The sequence below is a fragment of the Hyaena hyaena genome, unplaced genomic scaffold (assembly GCF_003009895.1).
Source record: "Hyaena hyaena isolate Hyena2069 unplaced genomic scaffold, ASM300989v1 scaffold_139, whole genome shotgun sequence".
Lineage (NCBI taxonomy): Eukaryota > Metazoa > Chordata > Mammalia > Carnivora > Hyaenidae > Hyaena > Hyaena hyaena.
In genome coordinates, this window is record NW_024080771.1 from 140034 (window position 1) to 154038 (window position 14005).

Here is a 14005-nt window from a genome sequence, read left to right on the forward strand (position 1 = left end):
TTGGAGACTAACCTGAGTTTTTGATGACTAGTGGCTCTCAAAGGGAAAAGAAGGAAGACAAAAGAGACAAGGGCTACAGAGGCAGACACTGAGAGCAGACACTCGTTGAATGCTTAATGATATCATTTTGATGGAGAAACCAGGAAATAAAGACTGATTTTCAGGCTGTGTTGACATTAGAAATGGTGTTGTATATGTTATGTGTATTTTTAAGTTCTTAAAAGAAAGCTGTATGTGTAAAAAATTTTTAATATAAAACCTAAGCTTAACAGTAAATGTATGAAAATTAAAAATGCTATGATGATAATATGCAAAGAGGTAAGCTAGGATTTTATGATTGATGGGAAGTTTCCGGTCATATAGCTACACAAAGATATTATTTTTCTAAAATCTGCCTCTTTTGAATATCACATAGAAAGGCAGAATAAAAACAATGAACTCTGAGAGGATGCATTCAAAAACACATTACAAGAGATAATAATCTCCCCAGCCCTGAAGGAAAGCAGTATATGAATACTTTCAGAGCAGATATTGGCCCTGAGCACCCACGACACTGTTCATACTTGCTTAATACTGATTTTTTTTGGCACCACAAAGTCCAATGTTTTTAAAAATATTACTTTCTTAATTTTTTTTTTCAGTAGGCAAAAATATCAAAGAAGAGAGGCAGAAAATGATCTCCGAGAGAAAGAAAACCCCAGGAAGAAAGCTGTCATGTTCCGTGTTTCAACTTCACTAAAGAATTCTGACTAGAGGCTTGAGCCTTTCAAATCTCTTGTCATTCAGGATATGAATCTAGTGGCGTGGCCAGTGGAGGCCTCGACTTAATCAAATATGCTGACTAACTGAAATGGGAGGTGACTTACTTCCTTACTTCTGGCTTCCATCTTTAGCTGGCTTCTCACTTGCAAATTATGACAGTCACTTGCTGTGCAAGCAATGAAAATTCCAACGTAGGGAAGGAGAATCAGTGGGCACCTAATTGAGTTTCACTAGATGAAAAGTTACATCACCCTGCCTCACCTCAGTCTCCTCGGTCTTCAGGGAATTGTTGAATTTTATATAAAGCCTATTTATAAACCACTGCAAGTGATACTTGCATTTATCTTGCACTGTGACATCATTTCCTCATCAATAATTTAAGCCTAAGAAATGGATTAAAGGGACTCTGAAGGGACTTCTCACACATGAAAAAACAGAAACCAGCTAAACTCTCCAAAAGATTAATTCAGGCTTCTTACCTTGTTCTTTGATCTGACGAATTTGCTTCACAGTTTCTTTTAAGATTGCACATTTGTCAGGTTTGAAGTTGAAGTTGTCTATGTCATTAAAGTTTGCAAAAATCAGCTCTGCAAGTTCTTCGATATATTTATTTTCCTGCTCACGGTTACGTTTCTCAGTGCTCCTCTTGGGACTACAAACGAGAAACATGGTTTTTATGATGAATTTGAAAAAAAGCTACGATAAAAAAATCAGCATGTTCCATAAGTTCTAGTAAAAAGACAGCAAACAAAAGTTACTTACACAAACATGTAAGTACTTTGGGGGAAAACACCTGAATTTGCCCTGCATGTTGCATGTTTTGTTGAAATCAAACCTCCCCCAGCACATGATTTTATGTCTACTTGTGTGATCACTTGTTCACCGTGCATAATGTCTCGCACTGGACAACACGCCTCACAGTGACAAGGGTCAGGATGGCTTGCTTATCACTGTGCTCAACACAACACCTGGCAGGAGTGGGCATCGAATTTATTGTTGAATACGTAAGGGGATGTGTTACAAAAGTAAGGGAGATTATGTTATATAGTTTTAAAAATTTATGTAAGATTAGAAGAAGAAGAAAGGGAACTTAACCTAGTTATAATAGGAATGAAGAAATAACAGTGATTTTTGGTAAAGCATAAAAAGATAAAAATAAACCTTCAACGTTTCACAGACTTCTTTAGGATGTTGGTAATCAAACCAGTCTTTTTAGATAATGCGAAAAAAACCACAGGACAGCCAGAAACAAAAGCGAAACTGACCTAGGGTGTTTGTTAACTGTCCAGTCTGAATGATGTAAGAAATATAAACAAACCGTCTAAGTTCAACTAAAGTTTTAAAAAGTTAACGGAAAGGAGGGAAAAATAAAAATTGGTAAGATCTTCTCATTTGAGATAGCAAGTTCCCTTGGAAACTAACAGTGTGCAACTTTTTTTTTTTTTTAGTCGAGGGCCCAGTAAATGACATTCAAACAGCACAACAAATCAGTAAGCTGTTTAATGAAGCAGCTTTCTGTATTTTTAATATATAATTATCTGTATCTAATACCCAGTGATAAGACTTTGTTGTCTGTAATATACTTCCGCGGCCCCAACACAGCACCGGGTGAAACGTGAGCCCCTTCGCTGGAACAGTCTCCGTGTTATCAATCTGCCTGCTCGAGCGCATTCCTGAGCATTAAAGACATCTGACAGCCAGGAAGCTGAGGACAGCCAGGAGGTGCTAGGTAATCTAGAGGTAACACACTGCAGCTAAGGGGTGGGGGCTGGGACTGGACAGTGGCGATTCAATAGACTTGTTTTGGTTGACACCTGAAAGGGGAAATGGGAACATAAAATATTGGCATTTTGCTCTTTCTCCTTCTCTTTCTGTCCTAATGACTTTTCCTGGTCCTCTTCCCTCTTGCTCTCCATCTCATCCTTTTTACTGGCCACTTTACAGAGGTTGCTGTTTTTATTTCACTTAAAATCATTTATATGATTTAAGTCATCAAAAGAATGAAGTCTCTCTTTTTCTACCTTTTTTTCCTATTTGCCTAGTTCTAACCCCCCGCAATGGGTTCTGAAGTGTTTCTTACTTATCCTACAACAAATGGTATATACAAATGGTAGTACATTAATGTGCTCCAAACCGTGTTGCTCTCTGTACCTGTTCTTAAGAGATTCTTTTTATAGCAATCCATTAAGTGGCTTTGTTCTTTTTCATAGCTGTATTGTATTCCACGTAATGGATGTATCACAGCTGTTTAAATAGTTCCCTATAAACACTTAGGTTTTTCCTAATCTTTTGCAATTATTAAACAGTGCTGTTTAACAATGAGTAACCTCAGTGTTGTCATTTTGCATGTGTCAAAGTATATACTGTTGGAAAATTTCTAGAATTAGACTGCTAGTTTGAAGAGAATATGCATTTATAATTTTAATAGATAATGCTAAATTAGCCTGCATGGAGATTATAACAACTCACACTTCCGTCCATAATATGTGACATGGAATTTGCTTTAAGTTATTTGTTTTACTCACTGAAGGGCCACAATCTTTGTCACCAACTCAAAAAAATTTAATAAAAAAAAATAAAAGCCAGCATAGAATTGACAGTAAATTCTACTATGGGATCTCTTCTCTTTATGACATGCTGTGATCTGACAGAAAAGAAAATATGGAAGACTCAAAACTATATAATGAACCTGTTTTAATAGTTAAGTACACAGGGGACATCAGAAGTATGTAGCTTTCTTCTTGTAAAGAATAATAAAATCTGTAACTGATTAGCATAACCAAATGTAAGCTAAACAATACATACTCAAAGGTTTAACAGTTGAGGAGAAAAACCAAACAGTATTTTGATTGGGTGTAAAATCAATGCTAAAATATCAAAAGAGCAGGTATGTGGCTTTCATGGCCAATACTGATTCTGTTTCTCAGCAAGAATCTAACCTGGGTCCAAGCTGGTCAGGACATTCCTTGCGCTTTCTTGTCTCTGCCCTGGATGGGTCAGAGGTATTTTCTCCCATCCCACTCATCTTGAACACATATCAGCAACTAAAACAAGAAACGGGACGGGGGTGGGGTGGGGTGGAAAAAGAGAATAGAGCTGATGATAACGTGCCTGATCAATTTACCAACTGTAAAAAAAACTTTGACTTCAATCAGAAATTTGACAACAATCATTAATATATTGTTCTGATTAATACGCGTGTGTAACTTCTAACGAAAGGGCTCAATTTTTAAGAGTTAAGCATATGTAAAGGTTAACATTTAAAAACACAAGCCTACCTCACCAGGCCCATACTCTTTAAACAGGCATTGTATTTCAGCGACACAGTAAACTACAATCTGCTACCCTGGGTTTCGGCCGCCAGCCTTCAGTTTCAGGAGTGATCTTGCACCACGGGGAAACTACAGGTGTTGTAAGGGGCTCCTCCCAGTCTCTGTTTTGGGTTGGCCAATGTGAAGTCTGTGCTGCAACAGCTCACCCATGACAGACAGCCCTGGGAAGACGCAGTGTCCCACCACTAAGCTGAATGACTCCAAATCCGACCAGCTAGATCTGACCCACCTGTCCTGGCCCTGCACAAGGCCTCCATGAGCAATGCTCCCCAAACAGAGGATGTTTGCACCTCCCCGTGGAGTCTCCCGACCCTCCACCCCCCACCCACCCCGGCAACAGCTGCCTCCCTGCTTCCCTCGCTGCCGCCGCTGCCGGGAGCCCTCTCTCCCCAGCAGCTCTTCTTCCTGAGCACACCTCCCCTCCGCGGTTTCCTCCCTCACATCCTGCTGCTCCCAGGTTCCTTCCCTCGGCTAATTCTAGCTGCTATCCCCACAGGTCTCAAAATGCACTTTAAAAAAATCAGGGAATATTATTGACCCCAATGAAGGAGGGCTGTTACTGGCTCCTGCTTCCTGGATTCCTTCCAATAAGAAAAGAAAAGCATATATAGTAAGAGAATCAGTGTGTTCGTGTTGGTCATCATTAACAAGATCAAAATAATATTTAAATATGTGAGGTACATAATAATAGAGGTTTAAGTTCTAAAAGAACTAAAGGGACTAAGAACAGATACTGCGGAAACAGAAGAGTTACTTAAGCACAAGATGCTTTAAAAAAAAAAAAAAAAAAAGGCAGCCTGAAAAGATTAAGTCAGCACTTAAGTCATTCTTAGAGTTCCAGTTCTATGCTACTTCCTCCTTCCTTCCGTCTCCCAGGCTTCTAAAGTCACTTTCACCCTCCTTTACTTTATATAGTGGCTTTTCTTCCTTTCGAGACTAGGAAAATCAGATGGAAGGGCCAGGCAGTAAATGGTAAAGGACTTCAGAAAAATGCCAGAGAGTAACAGGTTCATGGAGAGCAAGCAGACAGAGGAGGAGGGGTAAGAAAACACCCCCCAAGACCGATCATTGTCAAATACCCATCAACTTGCCAGTTTTCCCTCCGTGTACTCGGAGATGCTCCGTCTCCCTCCAGTCACTGCTTCAGGGCACAACTCTGACCCACAAGGGCAGAGGAATGGAATTTTTTCAGAGTTACGTGTAAGTAGGATGAAGAAACACTGTATCACTTGAGGGAGGTTCCACCAATTGTACATCATATTCAAGAAGTCACACAGGAGGGGACAATTCTGAAAGCTAATGCCTGAGCTTCCTGCTGGGGGGAGCAATGTAACCAAGTCTCAAGGTCCTGTACTGTGGTCACAATTTGCGGCTGATAACAAATTTAATCTGTATTTAGTTATTCATTTAGCATTTGCAAGGCACCAAGCAATTCCCAGGCATGATTTAATCATCAAAACAGACTATGAGAGGCAATCGAGCAGAGAAGCTAATGGCTGGTATCCACGTCCAAGCTCCACCATTTGGTTAGCTGTGGGACTTTAAGAAGTTCTCTCTCATGGGGCGCCTGGGTGGCTCAGTTGGTTGAGCGTCTGACTTCAGCTCAGGTCATGATCTCACAGTTCGTGGGTTCGAGCCCCACGTCAGGCTCTCTGCTGACAGCTCAGAGCCTGGAGCCTGCTTCAGATTCTGTGTCTCCCTTTCTCTCTGACCCTTCCCTGCTTGTGCTGTCTCTTTCTCATAAATAAATAAAAACATTAAAAAAAAAAAAAAGAAGTTACCTCTCATGCCTTAATTACCTTGTCTATAAAATGCGGATAGTTATTACCATCTCCAGCCCAGGACAACTGAGCAGCTGAGCCAATGGTAGAAATGGGATTATTTGTATATAGGTTTACACATTCCAACTCTTTTTTTTTAATGTTTATTTATTTATTTTTGAGAGAGAGAGAAAGCAAGAGTAAGAGAGAGAGAGAGCATAAGAAGGGGAGAGACAGAGAGAGAAAGGAGACACAGAATCCGAAGCAGGCTCCAGGCTCTAAGCTGTTAGCACAGAGCCCAACGTGGGGCTCAAACCCATGAATTGTGAGATCATGACCTGAGCCAGAGTCAGATGCTTAACCAACTGAGCCACCCAGGCAGCCCATACACATTCCTACTCTTAACTAAGATGTGACGGCAAGCAGCTCCTCATCAAATAAGCCATCTAGAAGTACTCATACAGGCACAGGTCAGGAGGCAGCAGCAGCCAGACACGGACCGCATGTGGCTCTGTGCTGGGCTCTTCCCCTCATCTCCACATCCCTCATTCATACAGATGCCCGCCTGCCAGAGGGAGTTGGGCTCAGTGCTCATGAAGCACAAGGAGGCATGCTGCTCTACAGACAACAAGGGAAGGGAGGTAATGCGTCTGTTTACAGGAAAAACCGCAATAAGTAAAATGGGTGAAGATATTACGGGACTGGCACTCGCTCCTGCATACTCTAAGACCCCAGAAAGAACACTTCGCGGACTGGGACAGGGAGGCACAGAGCTGGCCTTGAGGAAGGCCTGTGAATTCTAACAGTTGGGGAGGGAGCCCGCGTGTGGCAGGATGTACAGAAGGGCAGTTGAGTGAAGCCAAAACCGCAGCAAACCCCTCTGATGATACCGATGAACATTCCTCCTCAGTATTTCTCTTGGAACCACAATTCTCATGGTTTCACTCATGAGCATGTAAGGAGAAACATTACCCATCCAACCTAAGTAAGCTTTCAATAAATGACCTTGAGGATTTCACCCCGGAAGCAGTGTCCTGCAAATCATAAACATTCAAGTAAATTTCTTAAAAAGTGTATTTATTTTGAGAGAGAGAGAGAGTGGGGTTGCAGAGAGCAAGGGAGAGAGAGGATCCCAAGCAGGCTCTGCACTGTCAGCACAGAGCCCAATGCGGGGCTCGATCTAAGGAACTGTGAGACCATGACCTGAGCCCAAATCAGGTCAGATGCTTAACTGACTGAGCCACCCAGGCGCCCCTCACGTAAATTTTTATCATCAAACTATAACACTCAATATATAACAAAATGCCCTACATAGCAGCTATATGTGTTAAGTTTCTTGGCGAAAATTGCCATTTGCCCCCCAAAGTCTCACCATATACACTGAACACTACAAACAGCATAGCAGCAAGACCAGGGTACTCTTCAGAAGACCATATAAATGACTACCTTACTTAAAATCTACCCCCTGTTTTGGGATTTAGCATGAACTTCAGCCATCATCCATCTTAAATTTCCCCAAATATATAAACTAGTACTTGTAACATGGCAGGAAGGGGCAGAGTTGATACACTTCAACTAAGGGGCAAGAAGGAGTAAAGCAAGGACCTAACAATTTCTGGTCTAAGTATAGAAAACCATTTGAGCAGATGGTTTATATATTACTGTGTCTCCCCAAGACTGGCTCACAAACCACTCTATTTGTAGCTCTGAAACATCATTAATTTCCTCTTGAGTTAAGTTATTTACAGGCCAGGTTTTCCCTTTTATTATTATGTGATGGTACCTTAAACACATTTCCTCAAAATAAAAAAAAATTTTAACTTTGTGAGCATACTTGTTTCTTATTTTTATGTGTCTACCCATATGTCCTCTATTCTGGGCAGTTTTCCTGGGCTCTGTATGCCCGGTCCACACTGCCAACCAACCTGTAAACCACCAAAGGAAAAAAAAGATGGGGGGGGAGGAGCGTCTGTATAATTAGGGACAGGAGGATGCATTCTGTGGGCCACGGTCATCCCTCTGAGCCACTGCTCATCAACCAGGGGGAAAAAACCCACAAGACTCTCAGAAGAAAAGGGGAAAGAAGGGGGGGCAGGAAGCAAATCTAGGGGTGAAGCTGGGAAAGGAGTGGGAGGGTGAAGGCGCTGACGGCACCGGCCTGCCCCAGGGCGCCTCTTTCTTGACTTCCACAGGGCCAGAAGGAGACGAAATCCTGGAGCAGACATGTGGATTTATGCCCTGGTCTTGAGTGGATGAATCAAATAAATAACGGTGAGCCTCATTAACGAGGCGCTCAAAGAGAAGAAGTGTGCTGCTCTAATCTGGGTGACTGACTGATATCCTTAATGCCTGAGGTGAGGCTCCGCCAGGGCTGCGAGTGTTAGGATTTCACACCAGAGCGCGTGCTGGGGCTGGGCGAGTTCATCCCCACCCACCTCCAGTGACACAGATAAAAACCAGGGATGGATGGAATGATAGATTCGATAAACAGATTTACGACTACCAGTGTGCGCTTAGGCACAGAAAAGTCATCTAAAATAAACTATATGGATAGCTGAGTTTTAATGCAGTTTTGTAGATCAAAGTTAAAAGTCAATTCCCAATAAAAGGGTAAGGGGAAAAAACCAGCGAAGGGCAGCACTGAAGATTCAGAAATCTCATTTTGTAAGCAGGCCTAAATTAATAGCTTCTTAAACTTCCTGCACATTTTCAACATTCACATGAAATTAAAATTCTTGAGCGTTTCACTCTCGGTTCTGAAACTGTTCAATGTAAATCACAAAAACTGAAAATGACACAAGTAAACTCTCGGGTCGTATCTGATGGTAATTACAGTCATTGAGAACAAGCCAGTTTCTACCAGATGCGGGGGGCTGTGAAAGGAAAAGTCTGGAAAAGGAGTTTCAATTTGTCCCCTCTCGTTATCTACAACAAACAATCGTCCTGCTCTCACTGCTGCAGGACCTCCTCCCCTACGTCTTTTGATACCAACTTGTATCAACCAGACCACAGAGTTACAGCCAGCACAATTCAGGCTTACTTTTTTACAAAGTAACGGGATTCTGGGAGCGGTGAACAATGCCAGCGATAGCCCTAGCATAACGACAGAAAGCCAAATGCAATGTTGAGTCTCAACACAATTAAAACCTGTACTTTTCTTTCATCAAATTCATCAGTGTAACTTACAGGGTCACAAAGCTGTTGCTCACAATAGTCTCATACCATTAAAGCTAGTTAATCATCCACACTTCATACAAACGATAATGTGCATTTTATCTTTTATCAGGGCTGGCCATTTTCCAAACAAGGCCTGTAAAACTGTCAGATTTATTATATGTGGAACAAATTCAGTTAAAGAATAAATAAGGATAAGACTGTTGGTGAAATCCAAACATAGTAAGTGATCAACTTGAGATCTCTCTGTTGCTAGTTCCAAGAAATATTTTTTTAAAAGTTAGACCCTCTCTGAAATTCCTTACTTTGAGATGAAATTTATAATGAAATGACATACAAAGCGCTGTTGAAACAACTCTTATCAACACCCACAAGAGGAAGAGATGCCTGATAAATCATCTAGTTCTTGATATGAGACTCGAGAGGCTGACATAGCTTCCAAGGCCTTCCAAGTTCTTTCTGAACTCTCTTTACAGGAGATACATGTCATTTGCGGTATAATCTGCAGTCTGATTCTTTATGCCCTCTGTAAGACTAAGAAATACTCAAGCAATGCTGAAACTGTACGTAAATCTTCACTGAAAAACTTTCCTATTTCTATTCTATGAAATCACGAAAGGATAGTCTTCTCAGCCCTCCATCTGTCAGAAGCCCACCTCAGCAGTTAAAGATGAATTCACTATTCTTTTATCACAAGTGAAAACATTTGCTCATTCCAAACTCGAAACAATTTTTCCCTTATAAAGTATACTGTGTTCTGGGGGCAGGGGGAATCTCTTTACTTCAGAATGAACAATTTCGAGGCCAGTCCCTGATAAGTCTAAGGGAAAACAGTATCTAATGCTTAAAGATGCAAAATGTGCTTTTGGAGTAGATAGATGCGTGAGAAAGGCAGAAAGCAGAGAATGGCCAGACCTTGAATGGCCCATACACAGACAAAGACATCTAATTGACAGAGGAGGGGAAATACCTCTTTCCAAAGTGTCAAGTGGACAGAATTACCCAAAGCAAACTTTATTCCAGCAAGACCCCGACTCTTGGCAAGAATTAAATAAATGTCTTCGGCAGTAAATACACAGATTATACAAGGATATACTGTTGCTTCCTATAAATAAGCAAACAAAATAAGAAATATGAAAAAAAGAACAAAGAAAAAAGCAAACAAACACCCGCAAATATAAGTAGACTTATGTAGATTTACAAAGTGCAAGGATGAAAGCACAGAGAAATATCAAAGTTTTTGTTTCCACTGGCAAAACAATTAGTGCATTTAACACAGTGGCAGAGGATGCTATCCAGTTATTTCCAAAATAAACTGTAGCTAGTCAAATGGCATATTCTTTTTCCCAGAATGTATTACCCATTTTTACTAGATCATAAGAACACTTTTACCTTCATCTTTACCAAACATGACATATTGCTTCTAGCTTTTCATACAATATTAAGTTACCTCACACATTACAGTACATATCTACAGTTTCAAATTTGTAAAACTGCACATTAATTCATACAGTGACAACAGTTAAGCTGTAGAATTTTAGGAAACTCACTTCATACCAATACAGAATAAAAGGCATCTTCTTTGGAAACAAATTCTCATTTTAACTTCACTAGTTTTGAGCAACTTATGACACACCTGACTTTTTTATTAGCTGCAACACACCAAACACAAAGTACTATTATCAGGATCTGAGTTTTCAATGATGACGCACTAACACTTCACAGTTGAAGAGAGTATTAAAAAGAAAAACAGAGCCTACAACTCGGCACTACTCTTCTCCAAGTAAAATGGCTTCAGCACCTACCTCCTCTTAGGCTGTTTCTCACTCCACGGAAAAGTAATACAGTGTAAAAACAAATGTTTAAGCTACAGAACTCCTTCCTTTTCAATATGCTCCTAGATTTACTTTTGTATAATGGCCTTAAAGTGGTATATTAGACAGTAACTAGAAGACATATTCCATTTTCTGACTGAAAGCCAATAATACTCATGAATTTTTTAGCTGAAAGACACTTCAAGATGCCACTGGGAAGACTGGAATAAACACATTAGCCTGCAAATGGGCAGGCGCGGCTCTTTAACACATGCTGCAATGAACAAATAAATGGCGAAGTTCGCGTTTGCCGATAACACAAAGATTTTGCTGTAACATTTCCATCATCCGCATATATCTTAAAAACGGAAAAATCCTCTCTTCAAGTCTTATCTTAGCAAAATCCGGTGCAGGATACGTGAGTAGCAGAGAGCTGCGCTAAACTATCATTACCGACACAGGGGAAAATGTCTAGTCTGACATCAGCGGCAGAAGCCAGTTTCTACTTTCTGAATTCTCATAGGCTAAGTTCCTTAATATAGCCAGTCCCCGGCTGCTTCCCTACCCAGCGCCGCAGCGCGCGCCGCCGGGAATAGCAAGGCCAGGCGGCAAGACGGCCTTGGCCCTGAAGGCAGGCAGAGGAGGCCGCGCCGCCTGCAGAACGTTCGGAAGCGCGTCCCTGCTCGCGGCAGCGGGCACGCGCCCTCGGTCGGGACTCCTAACGCCAGTGTCCACTGAAGGCTCGGCGTTCTGGAAAGACGTCATCGCACCAAGAGCTACAACGCAGTGCTTATGCTTGAGTTTCGTAACTTGTCCAGATTAAAATTCATTTATCTTTCTTAATTCTGAAACCCATTTTAAATCTCTCTATGAAATTAAAAAAAAAAAACTTACTTAATTTGGGAGAAAAACTTACTAAAATGGCAAAGGCAAGATCATCTCTTTCTATATAGAGTATTTTTATTATTCCAGGTGCCAACCATTTTTAACTAAACAAATGAAAGTCCTCTCTCATAGTGTTGTATATTGGGGGTTGTGTGTGTTTACTAACATTTATGAAGTACTTATTATGAGTCAAGTACTTGCACACTTTTTCTGGCTTAAAAATCCCCATTTTTATGTTTATATACATGTGTATAGACACACTCTCTGCCTCACAGATTATCTAACCTCTCTGACCGGTTTCCATGAGAAATTTGCCCAAGTCTCGTAGATAATAAATGACAGGTCAGGAGTCAAACTCAGGTATAATTGTAATAACAATTATTTACTGAATACGTATAGCTTGGCAAGCACGCTCTATGTACTTTACACATATGAACCCCTTCAGGGCCTGTAACAACCTATGGTTAGCCCCATTTTCCAGATGAGGAAACAGAGATACAGAAATAAAGCAACTTGACCAAGGCCACAGTTAGGAAGTTTTAGAACTAATAAGTAAATCCAAAGACTTCCTCATTTCTTAACCACTGCCATGTGAGGTTCCTGTATTTCAATACTTTCACTGAAGAGAGAAACATAAATTATTACATACTGTAGAAAGCAGTATATTATAATTTAATCTGATTACCAGTCAATACATAGTTTGAAATACTTTCCTTTTTGCTAAATATCTAATGGTATTATTGCAAAATGCAAAAACATTTCTTTCTACAAAAAAACATACCTACTTTAGAATCATTCGTCTATCCATTCCAAACCCAATTAATGCAGCAAGCACTGTGCAGACACTGGAAACAGAGCCATGAACAAAGCGAGGGCCCTGTCCTCCTGAAGCTCACATTCTAGTGCAGAAGGGAAATCGTGCCTCAGCTCAGAAGCAGTTACTCCCTGAAGGGAAATGAAGTCCTACGGTTATTATTGAATTTATTATGAAATTATTGACATAACAAAACCAGCTAGAAATTTTCTCTGTCACACTAAGAATGTGAAGTTTCATTCCAAACATAAAATCCTTCTTTTCCTACAGAATCAGAAGTAGTAATTGGTTAATTTTAAAAGGTATCAAGAGCTATTATAGAAAATAACACCCACTACCTTTCTTTTTTTGACACACACACACACACACACACACACACACACACACACACACAGAGTGTGAAGGAGACACAGAATCTGAAACAGACTCCAGGCTCTGAGCTGTCAGCACAGAGCCCGACGCGGGGCTTGAACCCACTATGAGATCATGGCCTGAGCTGAAGTCAGACACTTAACCGACTAAGCCACCCAGGAGCCCCATGACTCTTACATTCTAGTAAGAAAGTGGAGAGGGAGGAAATAGTAAAATGAACATTTATTATATCGGATAGTGATTAGCACCTTACAGAAAAATAAGGTTAGGGTACAGTCCAATGTAGCTTTTTAAATGGGTGGTCCAGAAAGTTCTCTCTTGCCAGAGTGACACCTGAGCAGACACCTTTCTAACAGAACTCTACGATTCATAATAGAATGTATTATGCGGTCATGAGAAGCTGTGCAGCGCAGTGGCTCTGAGCACATCTGCTGTCCACTCTGGTTTGGAATCCTGGGAATATCACATATTAGTTATGTTAATTATGTTAATTAACCTCTTTGAACTGAAATTTCTTAATTTCTTCAAGAAATAATACGTATCTTTGTAAGTTTGTTCAGAGCATGAAATGAAAAGGGCATACAATGGTGACTGGCACCTGGTAAGGATTTATTTAATAGATGTAAGCTATTATAGGTTGAATTTGATGACATGTAAACGTTTACAAAATAATCTAAGCTGATGGTGAAAACAGATGGAGAAGAAGATTAATTTATAGGGAAAATTAGAAGAAACTTCACCATAATATTAGCAGTTAAATTGTTCTGATGGGCACTGTGGGTGTAATTTTTCTGTTTTCCAAATTCCCGTTCGTTAACACATCAGACTTTTATGAGTTTACAAAAAGAAAGAAAGGAGGGAAGAGGAAAACGAGAGAGGGAGAGGGGAGAGAGCAAGGAAGGAAGGTGGAGGGAGAAAAAGGGGAGGGAAGGGAAGGGAGGGGAGGAGAAGAGAGGGGAAGGGAAAGTGGAAGGGAAAGGAAAAGGAGAGGAAGGGAAGGGAGGAGAAGGGAAGACAGGAGGGAAAGGGGAGAGAGGGGAGGGAGGGGAGGGAAAAGAAGGGGAGGGGAGGGGAGGGGAGGGGAGGGGAGGG

General features: G+C 40.9%; 1 protein-coding gene across 4 annotated transcripts in view; it reads right to left on the reverse strand.

The window, feature by feature from the left end:
• The window catches only part of NCOA2 (nuclear receptor coactivator 2), a 285902-nt gene that overhangs the window by 102942 nt on the left and 168955 nt on the right, over positions 1-14005 (reverse strand). For 3 of the 4 annotated variants that reach the window (XM_039238376.1, XM_039238373.1, XM_039238374.1), the window contains exons 3-4: positions 3702-3806; positions 1242-1414 (exon numbers count right to left, since the gene is read on the reverse strand). In XM_039238376.1, the coding sequence (XP_039094307.1) occupies positions 1242-1414; positions 3702-3787 (259 nt within the window). In that variant the 5' untranslated portion in view covers positions 3788-3806. Of the gene's footprint in view, positions 1-1241; positions 1415-3701; positions 3807-12508; positions 12534-14005 lie in introns of those variants that run through there. The other variant, XM_039238375.1, reaches the window with a different exon arrangement.